General features: G+C 36.7%; 1 protein-coding gene across 1 annotated transcript in view; it reads right to left on the reverse strand.

Annotated features, from left to right (window-relative positions):
* LOC133658566 (delta-like protein C) overlaps positions 1 to 19029 on the reverse strand; it is a 66182-nt gene that overhangs the window by 38053 nt on the left and 9100 nt on the right. The window contains exons 5-7 of the mRNA XM_062060740.1: positions 18621 to 18812; positions 18379 to 18548; positions 18091 to 18307 (exon numbers count right to left, since the gene is read on the reverse strand). Coding sequence (XP_061916724.1) covers positions 18091 to 18307; positions 18379 to 18548; positions 18621 to 18812 — 579 coding nt within the window. The remainder of the gene's footprint in view (positions 1 to 18090; positions 18308 to 18378; positions 18549 to 18620; positions 18813 to 19029) is intronic.

A 19029-nucleotide genomic window follows, 5' to 3' on the forward strand; every position in this document is an offset into this window, starting at 1 on the left:
TAAAACAATTTGGTATAATGTGTTTTTTTTAAACACCTTAGTATATTATATGTTGATTTTTAAAAACACCTTAGTACAAAATGTTGATTTTAAAAACACCCTAGTATGATACATTACTTTAAAAAAAAAATCATAATTGACTTTTTTTTAAACCCCTCAGTATGATACTTAATTTTTTAAAACACCTCTGTACAAAGTTACTTTTTAAAAACACCTTTGTGTGATATGTACTTTTTTTTAAAGATCTACTTGAATATGTTGCTTTTTTTTTAAAAAACCCTTAGTGTGATACATACATTTTTAAAAACACATCTTAGTTTTTAAAAGCACATCAGTAAGATACTTTTTTAAAGACCTTAATATGTTAACACTTGAGTATGATACTTAAAAAAAAAAAAAAGACCTTAGCATGATACATAACTTTTTAAAAACACTTCAGAATGAAACTTTACAAAAAAAACCTTAGTATAATAAGTTACTTTTTGAAAACACCTAGTATAATAAGTTACTTTTGAAAAAGTACAGAGTGTAATACTGTACATAACTTCGTAAAAACACCTTAGTGTAATACGTAACTTTAAAAACTCAGTATAATAAGTTACTTCTTTTTATTAATACTTTACTATAAGATGCTACTTTTCAAAAACACCTCATATGATACGTTATTTTTTTCAAAACAATACGTTTTTTAATAAACCTTAGTATTTTACGTTTATTTAAAAAAACACTTTAGTATGATACGTTACTTTGAAGAAAAAAAACCTTAGTACAGCAGTACCTCATTTTAGGAGCACAATGCGTTCCACGACCAAGCTTGTAACTCAAAACACTCTTATCTCAAAGGAGCCCTGCCCGTTAAGAAGGATTGAAATCAATTTAATTGGTGCCTTCGGTTAGATCAAAACAGCACAATTTTGACATGTAACATGCCTTTTAAAAAGAAAAATCTACTTTTAGACAAGAAATATAATAATTGAACAATGTTCAACATTTCCCTTGGGAAGCAGACTTTTCTAGGTATCTCCTACTGGCTGCTTCTCAGTCGTGTAACAATAGGAACTAAGAAATCGCTCTTTATGTCGCACACGGACGTATTTGAGTGACGAACCGGAGAGGTCAGAGTTGACAACAAGTGATATGTATGTCTGTGTACCAAAGGTAATGGGTAATGGTGACCACAGTGGCCTTGTGGTTAGAGTGTCCGCCCTGAGATCGCCACACCTAGTGTGTGACAATCATGGGTACTTTAACTTTTTAATTTAATGCTCGATCATCCAGTTGGTAGTTGAGCCTTTTGAAACACGTCAAACAGCAGCTGCAGCTTCTCAATATTTTCATGGATAAATGTTCATCGTTTATAATTTTGTGGGTGCATACCATTAAACCTGGCTGCCGCAGGGCTGTCTTGCAATGTTACTTTTTAAAAACACTTATGTTACTTTTTAAAACTCTTTTGTATAAGATGTTACTTTTTAAAAAACACCTTTTTGTAATATGTTACTTTTTAAAAGCACCTTAAGTAAAATATGTAACATTTAAAAAAAAACTAGTTAGTAAACTCCTTTGTACAATAAGTTACTTTGTAAAAAAAACAAAAAACTAAACAACTTAATACGTTACTTCTTTTAAAAGACCTTTGTGTAATATGTTACTTTTTGAAAGCCTTAAGGGTAATTTAGTACAGCGTTTCTTAACCATAGGGCGGAGCCCATTGTTGGGTCGCGAGCGCCCCCCTAGAGGGCCGCCAGCTGTGGCCTGGAGCAAAAGTCATAGAGAAGTTTAAGCGCAAAAATTATGACTAAAGGGGTGAAGCTGTATTTTAATTTTAGAGAAAAAATTATTAATTTAGTTTCATTTATTTTATTAAAACATCATTGTATGTAAATGTATTTTTGTATCTATTTTTCTTAATCAGCCTGACCTAAGCCTAAGGTTTATGTGTCAAATAAATAGATAGAGTTATTGGATACGATTCATATCAGGAGAAAGACTCCTAACTCAGAGTTAATATTTGATTGGCCTTGGGCCCCTCTGTTGTGGAAAAGTTGGGCCCCGAGGTCAAAAAGGTTAGCAACCTCTGATTTAGTATATAAACATTTACCAACACACCTACAAGGAACACAAAGAAAAGTTTATGACGAACAAGCACTTTTAAAGCATTAAACATACACGGAGAATGTCTGCAGCTTGTATAAGGGAGCCTTTGGGTGGTGTTTGTTTTTATGATAGCCGAGAGTAATCGATTCCGAGAATTAATTTAGTGTGCGTTTGGTTCCGTTGCTTTGTGTTATAAGCGAACGGGTGAAACATCAGTATTTGTTTTCTGAAAAATGCACAGATTTGTGTCTAAATAAAGAAAATCACAGAATCCTGTGCTTTTGGCGATTACATAGAACAATTAAAAGTATTTATAACAAATTCGTAAAATCACTAGTCTTTGCGATGTTGTTAGAAAAAATGTACGTTTAAACATTGCAACTTTTGGAGAAAAGCTACCGCGAAAATCACAAAAAGAAAGTCTGCGAAATCCTAGAGAACGGTTTCATACCAAGGTCCGGCTGGCTAAGAAGGATGTTAGAATTCCCGCTAACCTAAAACATCTGCAATTGTGTAAAAATGATAGAAATACAGTTGTACCTCGACTTACGAATACTCGAACTTACGAGTGTTTTGCGCTACGAGCTGTTTCTCGGATAATTGTTCATGCTTTAAGTTGTGAGCAAAAATTTGAGTTACGAGCCTCCCTACCGTAGCGGTTGTCACAATGAACCCCTTGAGATCCTCCCAAAACATCCGGTCTTGCTCGCTCAGCTTAAAGCCCGAGATAACATTACTTTGGTTTTCCAACCATGGCCACGAAGGAAGTGGGTTTGAAGAAAAAGTGCTAAGAAAAATTGTTGAACTAAAAGGAAGATATTTTTTAAAAACATGACCGACCGCATAGATGACTTGGTGAAACAGACAAAGTGTATTATCTAAAAGTTTATCTTTTTAAAAGGCTAAAATGTTAATGTTTTGAGGGGAGCAAGCACCAATTCAAAATGTCAATTCAGTTCAGTGGGTGAAGTTGATTTGCGATACGAGTGTTTTTAGTTACGAACTGTGTCACAGAACCAAATCAAGCTTGTAAGTTGAGGTACTAAGTTGATGTGGTAGCTGGCGGGAAAAAAATACCTTTAAGTGCACTTCCTTCAACAAATCTTAAAAAGATCTTTTAGGATACACTACCAGGGCTCGAATTTAACCGCGGCAACCACGACAACTGCCTCGACCGCCCTTGCCATTTGCCGCAATGCCCTAAAAATTGACCACCATTGACGCAACAACACGCCGCGACCGCCCTAGACTTTTTTTGGGACAATTTTAACGGAATTGTTTCGTCGAATAAATTGATAAAAACACCCCAACACAATTTTTTTCTTTCATTTTCATATGTTTAAAACATCGGTATAAACAACAAGGGCGCAGCCATTTTGGAATTGTCGGTCAAAGGTAAACCGACAACGAGAACAGCCGAGTTGTTCCGAGATTTTACGAGAGATACACTAGCTGCATCAAGGTCTGGGAGGACGTTCAAGTGTTTGGTGAATTTAGGTCAGGCAGCTCTCAAAATACTGAGTAAGGAACGAGTCAAAAAAATAAAACACGAACAATTAAAGGCTGTCGGGAAAAAATGTAGCAAGCTACACAACTTCTTTAGGTAGGTTAATTTCATAGTTTAAATGGAGTGCTAAATTAGTCGATCGTTTGCCCTCGAAACTCAGCAGTTCTGGACCTGTCAATGTTGTTTATGTGTTGTATCGTGTCGTAAATGTTTATTTTGATTCGGGGCTGTCAACGACCACGTGTGGATTTGTTTACTTTTTTGTAAAGGTTGAACATCAGCCGCTGATGTAAACAATAATGGAATGGAAATTGCATGGCGTTTTATATATTCGTGGAGCCCCTGCCTCGAAAGAAAATGTTTGCCTTGGTGCCCTAAAATATAAGCCCTCCTTTAAGGCAACACTTGCCTTGACTGTAAAAAATAAAAATTTGAGGCCTGCACTACTGTGTTGGCTACTAAACTCATCAGGTGTAGCTTTGACCAGTTAGCTAGGACAGGAGACATTCCCTGACTAACAATAATACTTTTGCAGGATCACGGAAACCTTGTTACGACTATTTTCCTTCCTCTGATAGTCGAAGTTTGATCGTCTTTTTGGTGCGCCGCCAGAGCCGAAGCCGCTGTTAACTTCGTAAGTTAACACGTAGCACAGAATGGTAAAAGTCGAAACACAAGCGGAAGAATCCACTTTGTAATTGATTAATACGCCAAAGTGACGCAAACACAGAAGTGCAGCTTCACCCTTTCGAATGCACGCCTGCTCCAGCAGGGGGACATGGCACATGGTGTGATCTGCGGAACTCACTAAACCAGAGTTATTTATTTGTATGAGTGGTTTATCTTTTTTTATTTGAGGTTAAAAAAGAGAGAATCCTATTAGCTGTGCCTTAAAACACTGTTTTGCCCTAAGACAACTGTGTGATGGTAAGCTACATTTGTAGTCACAGCTACGGAAACATGGCTGCCAATTTGTGCCAACCACCAGCAAACCTTTGTGTCTTGCTCAAGGACACAAAAGCGGTGACTTAAATGAAGGAAGCTTGGTTCGACCTGCCACCCTCTGGTTTCCGGACAACCTGATCTACCTCCTGTTATCAAGACTTTGTTTCATTCATCATCTATTAAATCTACAACGGTTGACAACTGGACTCTTGTTTGTTGAAGACGCTTCAACTTTCATCCAAAAGGCTTCTTCACTTTTAAAGCAAAGCTCAGGTGGTAGAGTCGTCTACCAACCCGAAGGTTGCGGGTTCGACCCTCAGTCACCTTGTGACCATGTCAAAGTATCCTCGAGCAAGATATGAAACCCCAGTTGCTCTTGGTGTATGTGGTCGTAGTCTCAAAGCCCTTTGAGTACTTTGAAGGTAAAAAAGCACTATGCGAGTAAAATCTATTTAACATCTACATTTTAGGTGTGTTGTCTCTCTGTTTATATATGTGTTGTGTGTGGTCACAAGACGGTTGTTGCTGTTGTGGCTGTTGAACCAAATAGCTCGTTCACCTGTCATGCAGCAAAGCAGCTAGAGGCTTCTCTTCCCTTGGAATGAGACAATCTTTGGGGGAGAGGCGTTGATATTGTTGTACGCGAGGCGATAACGCAAACTAGTGATCAGCACAGTCATGAGCACAGGGACAGGAGTTAGAGAGATGAGAGAGGGGGCGAACGTTGCTACAGAACTACAGACTAGGACAGGTGAGGAAAATGAGCAGCGGGAAACAAAAGCTTGAGGCACTTTGTTTCTGAAGGCCCATGTTTGTGAAGTCTTGCAAAAATTGTGACGTGTTTCCTTTTTCTTTTACAGATTTATATTTTGTTGTGTAAAGTCTTGTTGATGTTGTGTGGTTTCTCTGTAAACAGACAAATAATACACACAATCAGATTGGATCTTTGTGTTGAATTGAGATTAGGGATGTCCGATAATGGCTTTTTGCCGATATCCGATATTCCGATATTGTCCAACTCTTTAATTACCGATACCGATATCAACCGATACCGATATCAACCGATATATGCAGTCGTGGAATTAACACATTATTATGCCTAATTTGGACAACCAGGTATGGTGAAGATAAGGTACTTTTTTTAAAAATTAGTAAAATAAGATAAATAAATTAAAAACATTTTCTTGAATAAAAAAGAAAGTACAACAATATAAAAACAGTTACATAGAAACTAGCAATGAATGAAAATTAGTAAAATTAACTGTTAAAGGTTAGTACTATTAGTGGACCAGCAGCACGCACAATCATGTGTGCTTACGGACTGTATCCCTTGCAGACTGTATTGATATATATTGATATATAATGTAGGAACCAGAATATTAATAACAGAAAGAAACAACCCTTTTGTGTGAATGAGTGTAAATGGGGGAGGGAGGTTTTTTGGGTTGGTGCACTAATTGTAAGTGTATCTTGTGTTTTTTATGTTGATTTAATTAAAAAAAATAAATAAACAAAAACCGATACCGATAATAAAAAAAACGATACCGATAATTTCCGATATTACATTTTAACGCATATATTGGCCGATAATATCGGCAGGCCGATATTATCGGACATCTCTAATTGAGATGGGTGTTTTTTGTGTTCTATGACTGGTTCCGTGTTGAGCATATACATGTGAAACTCAAACAATTTGAATATTGAGCAAAAGTCTGTTCATTTCAGCAATTCATCTTCCAATATGAAACTAATATGCGATTTAAAGTTATTACATACAAAGTGAGATATGGCCATTTGTTATCTTTCCGATCATCACGGGTTACGGTTTTTGTAAACCCACAACTTTCTGAGATTTTCAATTTGAGGTTTTCATAAATTAAGCCATAATTATCATACTGATATCAAAAGAAAGCTTGAAATATTCTGAGCTCAGGTCAAGTATTAGTTTCACCTTGTAAATCTAATGGCTTGAATAAACAAACCTTTGCACGATATTCACATTTTTTGAGTTTCATCTGTAAATTGAAGTGAATTCTCTTTACAATGAGATAGAAGATTGTAAAAATATATTCCAATTGAAAAAAATATACAAAGACAGAACAATAAAATCATATGGACAGCCATAAGTGTTTACATTTTGCTTTATATTGATTATTTTACTTATGTTTTGCCTGGTTTTGTATTTGTTTTGTATCATCCCGTGAGGTGTATATTACTTCTTTTGTTTTTTTGTTCGGTTTGTACTTCATGAAGTTTTGCACTTGTGTTTTTTTGTGTGTTTTTTTTTTGTTTGTTTTCGTTATATTTGGATGTAATTGTTGGTTTATATACCATTAAGTAAGATTACGCATTATGTTGAAGGGGGCAGGAAAATATAAGATTTTTCTTCATCCTGCTCCTTCTCAGGCATTGATGTGTCACTGTATAACTGAATAATTGTGGTAAAATTGTCTATCAAAGATGCACATCAATGAAGGAGATAAATAAAAATGAAATGAAAAAAAAAAGAAGGAAATAAAGCAAACGTGGACATTTGATGGAATACCATTTTTACACTAGACATTCATTTCACAACTTACTTTGGTAATAAATCAATTTGAGCGACAAAGTAAATCAGAAAATGAAGCAGTTGGATCTTTTTGGGAACCAATGTCCTTAAAGTGCGGGAATTCCCATTACGAGCACAAACCTTATTCTGTTTCGAGAAGGCCTTTCAATCTTGACAGAGATGGCGTCATTTACTCCTTTTTCAAATGAGCAGTTCTCCCTATCTAGAATTTGGACATGGTTGTCCCTTCTTTTTGAGATGTAAATGAACATCTGACCATGGGCCCGCAGAAACTGCCCTCTTATGTTGTACCACGGGTTTGTGTAAGGGTTGATTCGTCTCCTAAACATAGAGGTCATTGCACTCCTCACTGCACTGCAAAAGAGTTTGGAATTTTGTCACTGATGCGGACCAGTTTTTGTCTGAGGATATTTTGTGAGTATGAAACACATCGGTATGTTGTGTTTAGAGAACATCCTTGTGAGTTTCTCTGACAAACCTGTCACACTACAAGACCGCCACATTTCACTTCCACATTTCTTGCATCTTCAAGTAAAAACATGTCTTGGACTCGCCGTCCTCCTTCATTGTGGCCAACATGAACATGGTAGGAGCTGAAGGAACTGAACTCCTCTAGAGGAACTAAACCTGATCCCTTGTTCAAATTATGCTGGTGACACAAAGGTTATAAGATCACAACCTGCAGAGTGGATTTGTTTAATGAACACATGACCTCTTGTGGACAGAAACACCCCGTTCACTCAGGAAGACGTCAAAGACAAAGCATTGCCATCTTTTTGGACTGGGAATTGAAGCCTCTGTGTCTACAGAAAACCTACCACACAGACCAGTACCTGCTCTTTGACTACCATCGCCCACGAGAAGACAAGCTCGAGGTAATCAGGACCCTCAGAGGACACTCACAGGACAGATCCCTACCACTGACAACAGAAGACAAAAGGAGCAGACACGTCTTTCTAAAGACTTCATCATGCTACGTTTCTACGCCGGCTCTTCCGACAGTGTTTTGATCCTGTTATGCTCTTGTTAAATCTCGTTGACATGTAGTCGGAGTGACCAACATCCACGACGACATCTAGATCGTTTTTGGTGCTGGATCATCGGTCACTTTTATTTATCCGATACCATTCATATTCGTACAGTTGGTCGTATCTGCATATTTTGTCACTGAAACATTAATTAATTTGCACCATTGTTTCGGTGCTTTCGCTGGAGAAAAAACCGAAGTACCAATCACAACTTTGTGGTTTGCCTTGCTGTGGACAGGAGGTTTTTGGAGATGCACGTCAAGCTCTGCTGGAGGGTTTGAAGAGGCAGGAGCTAGGTAGCACCATGACGTTGCAGCATATTGAACTCCTTACTGTGGGTGTCCTAACGGGGCATAAGAAATGTCACTACTCCCCTGCCTGAGGATAGAAACAGGAGACCGAAGGTGGCGGTCTCGTACGTGGCAGGTTTTTTTTTTCAAAAAACTGTCCGATTTTCTCTGAACACATTATACCAAAAATCATACATGAGAATCAGCACCACCAAATCCAAGTTCATGATTCTCAAACCAAAAAAGAGTGGAATGCTATCTCAGAAGAATGGATCGCGTTCGCAGTGATGCGGACTCCGCATCGATCTGTCGTGGTGAAGAAGGAGCTGAGCTGGAAGGCAAAGCTCTCAACTTACCAGTCGATCTACGCTATCTTTTTTTTCCGAAGGGTGGCGGGCCTCTCCCTTAGAGATGGAGTGAGAAGCTCTGTCATTCGGGAGGAGCTCAGAGTAAAGCCGCCACTCCTCCACCTCAAGAGGAGCCAGATGAGGTGGCTCAGGTATCTGGTTAGTATGCCCCCTTCTGAGGTATTCAGGGCACGTCTGACCACAGTGAAGACCCAGGCACGTTGGAGAGAATGTGTCTCTCAGCTGGCCTGGGAACAGCTCAGTATCACCCAGGCAGAGCTGGACAAAAGTAGCCGGGGAGAGGGAAGTCTGGGCTTCTCTGCTGCCTACGCGACCTGACCTCGGATAAGCGGAAGGAGATGGATGCGTGGAAGACATACCGATGCTTTTCATACTCACAAGACAAAAACTGGTTCAACCCAATGACAACACTCAGAACTGGACTACTATTATTTTTGTAGCAGCCTAATGATCTCAATTGTGGTATAAATAAATATTTCTGAATAAAGTTATACTACCGTTCAAAAGTTTGGGGTCACATTGAAATGTCCTTATTTTTGAAGGAAAAGCACTGTACTTTTCAATGAAGATAACTTTAAACTAGTCTTAACTTTAAAGAAATACACTCTATACATTGCTAATGTGGTACATGACTATTCTAGCTGCAATGTCTGGTTTTTGGTGCAATGTCTACATAGGTGTATAGAGGCCCATTTCCAGCAACTATCACTCCAGTGTTCTAATGGTACAATGTGTTTGCTCATTGGCTCAGAAGGCTAATTGATGATTAGAAAACCCTTGTGCAATCATGTTCACACATCTGAAAACAGTTTAGCTCGTTACAGAAGCTACAAAACTGACCTTCCTTTGAGCAGATTGAGTTTCTGGAGCATCACATTTGTGGGGTCAATTAAACGCTCAAAATGGCCAGAAAAAGAGAACTTTCATCTGAAACTCGACAGTCTATTCTTGTTCTTAGAAATGAAGGCTATTCCACAAAATTGTTTGGGTGACCCCAAACTTTTGAACGGTAGTGTAAGTTTTATCGTTTGTTAGCACAATACCTAAGTTTAATTTTAAAGCTGATGGTTTCATTACAACTAGTGAAGAGGTGTACGATCCATAATACAATTAGTTGACAAATCGCTAAGATGTGTAGATTATTTAAAAAATATAATATATTTGAATATACGGAACATTTTTCCTTAAAATGACCCCCTTGGCTCAAATTTTATGTCGACTTAAAGGCCTACTGAAACCCACTACTACCGACCACGCAGTCTGATAGTTTATATATCAATGATGAAATCTTAACATTATAACACATGCCAATACGGCCGGGTTAACTTATAAAGTGACATTTTAAATTTGCCGCTAAACTTCCGGTTCGAAACGCCTCTGAGGATGACGTATGCGCGTGACGTAGACCGGGGAACACGGGTATGCCTTCCACATTGAAGCCAATACGAAAAAGCTCTGTTTTCATTTCATAATTCCACAGTATTCTGGACATCTGTGTTCGTGAATCTGTTGCAATCATGTTCATTGCATTATGGAGAAGGAAGCTGAGCAAGCAAAGAAGAAAGTTGTCGGTGCGAAATGGACGTATTTTTCGAACGTAGTCAGCAACAACAGTCCACAGTGATTGTTGTTTACATTCCCGAAAGATGCAGTCAAGATGGAAGAACTCGGATAACAGAGACTCTAACCAGGAGGACTTTTGACTTCGATACACAGACGCCTGTAGAGAACTGGGACAACACAGACTCTTACCAGGATTACTTTGATTTGGATGACAAAGACGCAGACGTGCTACTGTGAGTATGCAGCTTTGGCTTCTAAACATTTGATCGCTTGACCGTATGTGCGCAACTTTTTTTTGCGTATGTACGTAACTTTTTTTAAATATATAAGCTTTATGAACCTTGGGTTAGGTGAACGGTCTTTTGGGCTGAGTGATTGTGTGTGTTGATCAGGTGTTTGAATTGTATTGGCGTGTTCTATGGAGCTAGGAGCTAGCATAGGAGCTAGGAGCTAGCATAACACGTACCGTACCGTACGTGCGCGTCACGTACGTAACTTTTTAAAAAATATATAAGCTTTATGAACGTTGGGTTAGGTGAACGGTCTTTTGGGCTGAGTGATTGTGTGTGTTGATCAGGTGTTTGAATTGTATTGGCGTGTTCTATGGAGCTAGGAGCTAGCATAGGAGCTAGGAGCTAGCATAACACGTACTGTACCGTATGTGCGCGTCACGTAAGTAACTTTTAAAAAATATATAAGCTTTATGAACCTTGGGTTAGGTGAACGGTCTTTTGGGCTGAGTGATTGTGTGTGTTGATCAGGTGTTTGAATTGTATTGGCGTGTTCTATGGAGCTAGGAGCTAGCAGAGGAGCTAGGAGCTAGCATAACAAACACGCAGGTGTTATTATGCAGGATTAATTTGTGGCATATTAAATATAAGCCTGGTTGTGTTGTGGCTAATAAAGTATATATATGTCTTGTGTTTATTTACTGTTGTAGTCATTCCCAGCTGAATATCAGGTACCGTGAGTATGCAGCCTTGGCTGCTAAACATTTGATAACTTGACCGTATGTGCGCGTCACGTACGTAACTTTTTGAAAATATATAAGCTTTATGAACCTTGGGTTAGGTGAACGGTCTTTTGGGCTGAGTGATTGTGTGTGTTGATCAGGTGTTTGAATTGTATTGGCGTGTTCTATGGAGCTAGGAGCTAGCAGAGGAGCTAGGAGCTAGCATAACAAACACGCAGGTGTTTTTATGCAGGATTAATTTGTGGCATGTTAAATATAAGCCTGGTTGTGTTGTGGCTAATAGAGTATATATATGTCTTGTGTTTATTTACTGTTGTAGTCATTCCCAGCTGAATATCAGGTCACCCCCGGCTCTCACAGCATCTTCCCTATCTGAATAGCTTCAACTCCCCACTAGTCCTTCACTTGCACTTTACTCATCCACAAATCTTTCATCCTCGCTCAAATTAATGGGGAAATTGTCGCTTTCTCGGTCCGAATCTCTCTCACTTCATGCGGCCATCATTGTAAACAATAGGGAACTTTGCGTATATGTTCAACTGACTACGTCACGCTACTTCCGGTAGGGGCAAGCCTTTTTTTTTATCAGATACCAAAAGTTGCAATCTTTATCGTCGTTGTTCTATACTAAATCCTTTCAGCAAAAATATGGCAATATCGCGAAATGATCAAGTATGACACATAGAATAGATCTGCTATCCCCCGTTTAAATAAATAAAATTCATTTTAGTAGGCCTTTAAGCAACCGACCGTGTATGTCAACGTCGACTTAAGCGCACACAGTGGAGTTGTTCCACAGACAGGTTGTCAACATAAGTGGGTTCACTTTTTAAAAACATGTTACTTTTTTACGTTCTCTTTTAAAAAACACATACTTTTAGTGTGTTATCTTTTGTAAACACTTTCATTAATACATGAACTTCAAAAAAACTTTATTCTATTACGGGATTTTCAAAAACACCTTAGTTTGTCACGTTATCTTTTAAAGACACCTAAGCTTAATATTTTATCTTTTGTAAACACATTAATATATTACTTTTTATAAACATGTTGGTTTAATAATCATATTTTAAAAACATCCTTAGTTTTATCTAGTGTTTTATCTTTTAAAAACATTACTTTTGTACATTATCTTCTAAAAAAAAGTTTGATTAAAAAGCCAAATCTAAATCACTTAAGGTAAATATGTGATCTATTAGTTTAATATGTAATTTTTATGATCACAGTAGTTTGATAAATTGTCTTTTAAAAACCTGTTACTGGTACGCTGGTCGAGCTCAGTGGTTACTTCACACTTCTTGAGTATGTTATCTTATATAAACGCGTTACTTTTGTATGTTGTCTTCTATGAACGCATTCATTTAGTATGTTATCTTTTATAAACACGTTAGTTTAATAATCTTTTAAAAACAAAGTTTAATATGGTATCTTTTATAAATGTGTTACTTTTTTCACGTTACCTTTCATAACATCTTAGTTTAATATGTTATCTTTGATAAACGTGGTAGTTAAATGTATTATATTTGATTAACGAGTTAGTTTAATATGTTATCTTTAAAAAACACGTTTGTTCAATACATTGTTTTTTAAAACATGTTTAGTATGTTATTTTTTTAAAAACACGTTCATTCAATACAATATATTTTATTAACTTTCTACTTAAGTACGTTATCTTTCAAAATCATGTTAGTTTAAAACGCTATTTTTCAAAACCATGTTAGTTTAATGTGTTGGTTAAAAACACCTGATTTTATTACGTTATCTTTTATGAACACGTTAGTTTAATGTGTTATCAGTTAAAAACACATTAATTTGATATGTCAAACACATTACTTCAGTATGTTTGCTTTTGTTATCTTTGTGTTATCTTTAAAAAACAAATTAGTTTATCTTTTCAAAATACATTTATTTTATTATCTTTTGAAAACATGTCCATACTATACAATATTTTATTGACGCGTTACTTTGGTAACTTGTCTTTTACAAACATGTTAGTTTGCAAGCCATATTTTAAAACAGGTTAGTTTATAACGTCTTTCAAAAACATGTTAGTTTATTATGTTATCATTTAAAAACACAATGATTTAATATGCCATCTTTTTTAAACGTGGTACTTTACTATGTTATTTTTTAAAAACATGTTTGTTTATAAGCCATATTTTAAAAACAGGTTAGTTCAATACCATTTCTTTTAAAAACGCGTACGTTTACTAAGTTATCTATTATCAACATTTTTAATACAATATCTTTTGAAAACTTTTTTAATACGTTATCTTAATAAAAACATGTACATTCATAAGAAAATATTTTATTTTATTAATGTATGTTATCTTTTAAAAACATGTTAGTTTCATGTGTTATCATTGAAAAACATCTTCATTTAATATGTCATCTTTTATAAACACATGACTTTAGTACGTTAACTTTTAAAACAGCTTAGTTTACAAGCCATATTTTAAAACAGGTTAGTTTAGTACGATTTCTTTTAAAAATGCGTTTGTTATCTTTGATGAACACGTTCCTTTAGTATGTTATCTTTAAAAACATGTTTAATAAGCCATATTTTAAAACACCTTAGTTTAAAGTTTTATCTTTAATAAACAAGTTAGTTTATCTTTTAAAAACATGTTAAATATGTTATTTTTTTGAAAACATGTTTAATATGTAATTTTCTAAAAACACGTTCATTTAGTACAACGTATTTTATTACGGTGCTAAGGTAGCACATTATATTTCAAAACATGTTAGTTTAACAAGCCATATTATAAAACTTGTTAGTTTAAAACATTATCTTTCAAAAACACCTGAGTTCATTACGTTATCTTTTATGAACATGTTAGTTTGATGTGTTATCTTTTAAAACACGTCAGTTTAATGCGTCATCTTTTATAAATCTTTAGTACATTATCTTTTAAAAACAGCTTAGTTTATAAGCCATGTTTAAAACAATTGAGTTTATTACGATTACTTTTAAAAATGCGTTAGTCTAATTTATCTTAAAAAAATGTACATTATTTTTTCAATCTTTTAAAAACACGTTTAATATGTCATCTACCAAAAACACTTGAATTCAATGCAATTTATCTTATTAACGAGTCACTTTAGTACGTTATATTTTAAAAACATGTTAGTTTAATAAGCCATATTTTAAAACCTGTTGGTACAAAATGTTATCTAACATGATAAATGCGTTATCTTTTTAAAACAGCTTATGATATATTTTATAAACATTTTAGTTGAATGTGTTATCATTTAAAACATGTCAATTTAATACGTCATCTTTTATAAACACGTTACTTTAGTACGTTATATCTTAATAACAGCTTACTTTATAAGCCATATTTTAAAAGAGATTAGTTTAATAAGATTTCTTTTAATGCGTTAGTTTTAATATGTTCTCTTTTGTACACGCCTTTTTTGTACGTTTTTTTTTAAAAACATTTTGAAACACCTTCATTTAATAAATTATCTTAAAAAAACATGTTAGTTTGTTACAATATATTTTATTAATGCTTTACTTTAGTGCGTCATCTTTTAAAAACATGTTAGCTTAATAAACCATATTTTAAAACATGTTTCTGTTACCTGTTAAAAACATGTTCATTTAACACTTCATCTTTTATAAACACGTTACTTAAGTATGTGATCTTTCAAACATGTTAGTTTTATGACCCTTCTTTTAAAACATCTTTAATATGTCATCTTTTATAAACACGTTACTTAAATACATTATCTTTTGAAACAGCTTAGTTTATAGGCCATATTTTAAAACAGGTCAATGATTTACTTTAAAAATGTGTTCGTTTAAAATGTTATAATTTATAAACACAATACTTAAGTATGTTATCTTTTAAAACAGCTTAGTTCATAGGCCATATTTTAAAACAGGTCAATGAATTATTTAAAAAATTAGTTAGTTTAAAATGTTATCATTTATAATCACAATACTTAAGTATGTTATCTTTTAAAACATGTTAGTTTAATGCTTCATCTTTTCTAAACATGTTATTTAAGTATGTTATCTTTTTAAACAGCTTAGTTTATAAGCCATATTTTGAATCAGGTTAGTTGGATACAATTTTTATTTTTAAACACAGTTTGATATGTCATCGGTCATAAACACGATACTTTAGTACATTATCTTTTAAAAGATGCCAGTTTAATGAGCCATATTTTAAAACATGTTAGTTTAATACGTCGTATTTTATAAACATGTAACTTAGGTATGTTATCTTTTAAAACAGCTTAGTTTATAAGCCGTATTTGAAAATGTGTCGGTTTAATATGATTTATTCTAAAAACACATTAGTTTAATACGTCATCCTTTTAGAAACACAATACTTTAGTGCGTTATCTTTTAAAAGATGCAAGTTTAATGAGACATATTTCAAAACCTGCTAGTTTAATGTTATCTTTTATAAACACGTTACGTAAGTACGTTATCTTTTAAAACAGCTTAGTTTATAAGCCATATTTTTAAACGGGTTAGTTTGATACGATTTATTTTAGAAACACAGTTTAGTATGTTATCTTTCATAAACACGTTAGTTTAATACGTCATCTTTGATAAACACGATGCTTTAGTGCGTTATTTTTTAAAAGACGCTCGTTTAATGAGACATATTTTAAAACCTGTTAGTTTAATATGTTATCTTCCAGGGTTTCCCACACATTCATTTATTTGTGGCGGCCCGCCATGAAAGAATTACATCCGCCACAAATAAAATAAAATACAATTATATAATAATAAAAAATTTAAAAAAAAAAAAAAATTTTAAAAAGCTTCTCAGGCAAATCATATAGTTGATGTAGATGCCCATATCGGCTGTTCAGATTTACTTTACAAAAGAGAAGTGTAGGATACTTCTCTTGTTGCCTTATTTGTATTTGACTTTATTAAATGTATTTATATTAGAAACACAACATGTGTATATAACAAAGGGTGCAAAGTCTGCAGGCAGAAGGAAACACATGGTTAAGTGTAGAGAGTAAAACTGATGGCAGTCTAAAGTTCAAGATTTTTGGAGCTTTTTGTTCAGTGGATCAGATGTTTGATGAAGCTCTGTGTCTATCTACCACCACTACTGTTTTCTGTTTATTTGTTACTGACTGTGGCAGGACACCTCTGCCTCTGTTTCACTTTATGTTGCTGGTAAATAATATGGTTGTAGTAGTAGGCTAAAGTTAAATTATTTAGTATGCACTAATTAAAGGGGCAGAGCTTTGAGACATTTTAGCTTTTATATTTTATAAGATATATTTTTTGTAAGAACCACAATTAATAAATATATTTCAGTGAATAACTTATTGTTTAAATCTGTATATAAATATGTACATAAAGTGTTGTAATTATATTGTAAAATGGATGGATGGATGGATTGATGGACGTTTAAAACAAAACTGTTATTATTAATTAGTAAGTATACATTTTTTGAGCCTTTTTATAGAAAATCAAATCATTGTAGTAAATTATGCAAATTACTCGATGATGTCATGGTGACCACGCTCATAGCCACGCCCCCCCCCCGCGCCACAGGTATCTTGGCAGTTTATGGGAAACACTGTCTTTTATAAACACATTACGCAAGTATGTTATCTTTTAAACAGCTTAGTTTATAGGCCATATTTTAAAACGGGTTAGTTTGATCCGATTTATTTTAGAAACACCTTAGTTTAGTATGTTATCTTTTATAAAAAACGTTACTTAAGTACGTTATCTTTTAAAACAGCTGAGTTTATAAGCCATATTTTAAAACATGTTTATTATGAGTTCTTTAAAAAACGCGTTAGTCTAATACGTCGTCTTTTATAAACACGATGCTTTAGTATGTTATCTTTTAAAAGATGCACGTTTAACGAGCCATATTTGAAAACCCCTAAGTTGAATACGTTATTCTTCATAAACACGCGAGATTAAAGTGTTATCTTTTGAAAACACCTTTTATAAATGTGTTACTTTTTAAAACACATCTTAGTTTATAAATCATATATTAAAAGGTCCTCTGAAAAGTTTTTTAGTAAGTCGTCTACACTTTTCCAAGTACCAAAGTCGGCCACTTGGCGGACCTGGTTTGGCTCGCAGAGAAGAGCGCGTGGGCGTGCGAGTCCTAAAATATGAAGTGGCTGACATTATCAGGAAGTGGCTTCACGTTTACGAGAAGAGGTGCTTACAGACAGGCAGCGTGTTTCTCGCGTACACAGACAGCCAGCATAAACACCTTTTTGGAGCCGGTCCATGTTTCGTGCTGGTGACTTGCTGATGTTGCAATAGCTGGGAATGTTTGCAGATGGAAAATAAGCTAATGAGGTCATGAACTAGTGATAGCATGGTGATAAACGACAGAAGTAACTTAAGTCGGGTTAAAGATGGCTCCCGTTTGTTTTTACATGACTTTGTCTTCACCTTTGGCCCACGATTGTGCGTTCTGCGAGACAAATGAGCCATGCAGGACCTGGGCGCTGATGGCTTTATCGGCCCTGAGACGCTGCCAGGGCCGCATTCCTGCCCAGAATCCGGACCCGGGCAGTCAGGGAGAGCAAGAGACGTGTTTACCCCGACAACAAAGGTTACATATTTGCGCGTTAGATAAGACGTGTTGGCTCCTGCGCTGGCGCTCTTATTTTGAAAATTTTGTTTTGAATACAGCATTGTTTTGGTTTCTTTTCAGCCCGTCAACAACACCCTATCACATGCAGGGGACGAACGCGCCGTAGCTTAGCTGGGCGCTAACAATGGCGGCCGCTAGTTACCGTTAGCGCAGGGGTTGCTGCTGCACTTGTTGTTCTTCATCTCGCAGTTGGAGCCGGCATACCCGAGCGGGCAGAGACAGCTGTAACCTCCGCCGGCGCTCTCCCTGCACGTGCCACCGTTAAAACATGGCTCGTCCACGCACAGCATGGCGCCGATCTCGCAGTTCTTGCCCCGGAAGCCTTGAGGACAGGCGCACGAGTAGCCGTCGACTAAATCCTGGAGGGCAGACAAGAAGGTTTCTGACACCGGCGAGGCAAAACGGACACCGGCGGGGGGCGCCGACTTACCCTGCAGCTGGCGCCGTTCCTGCAGGGGTTGCTGTCACACTCGTTGGTTTGGACCTCGCAGTCCTTGCCCGTGAACCCCGGCTTGCACGTGCACGTGTAGCTGCCCTGGCCCGTGTTGGTGCACGCCGCCTCGTTCTGACACGGCTTGTGGTTGGTGCAGTAGTTGAGGTCTGGGGGTGGAGAAGAGAGGTCAGGGGACGGGCGCCTTGAGGGAAACGCCGCGACAAGGCGCGCAGACTCACCTTGGTCGCAGTACAGGCCTCCCCAGCCCTCCTTGCAGTTGCACTGCCACGGCTGCTGGCAGGTGCCGTGCAGGCATCCCGGGTGGCGGTCGCACTCGTCGCAGCGCTCGCCCTGCCAGCCCTGCCGGCACACGCACTCGCCGGGCTCCTCGCAGTAGCCGTGCTCGCCGCTGCAACCCGCCGCGCACACGGCTGGTGGGAGTCAGGGAAGAGAGAACTTGAGTCCGCTTAGTCGCACACAACAAGCCCCTCCCTCTGGGGGCCTCACAGGCACACGCACACACACACACACACACACACGCACACACACACACACACACACACACACACACACACACACACATACCGGTATACACACACACACTGGTGCTTGTTAAACAGCTGGCTCACACAACAAAAGCGACACATG

This window comes from Entelurus aequoreus, linkage group LG10, assembly GCF_033978785.1.
Source record: "Entelurus aequoreus isolate RoL-2023_Sb linkage group LG10, RoL_Eaeq_v1.1, whole genome shotgun sequence".
NCBI classification, from domain to species: domain Eukaryota; kingdom Metazoa; phylum Chordata; class Actinopteri; order Syngnathiformes; family Syngnathidae; genus Entelurus; species Entelurus aequoreus.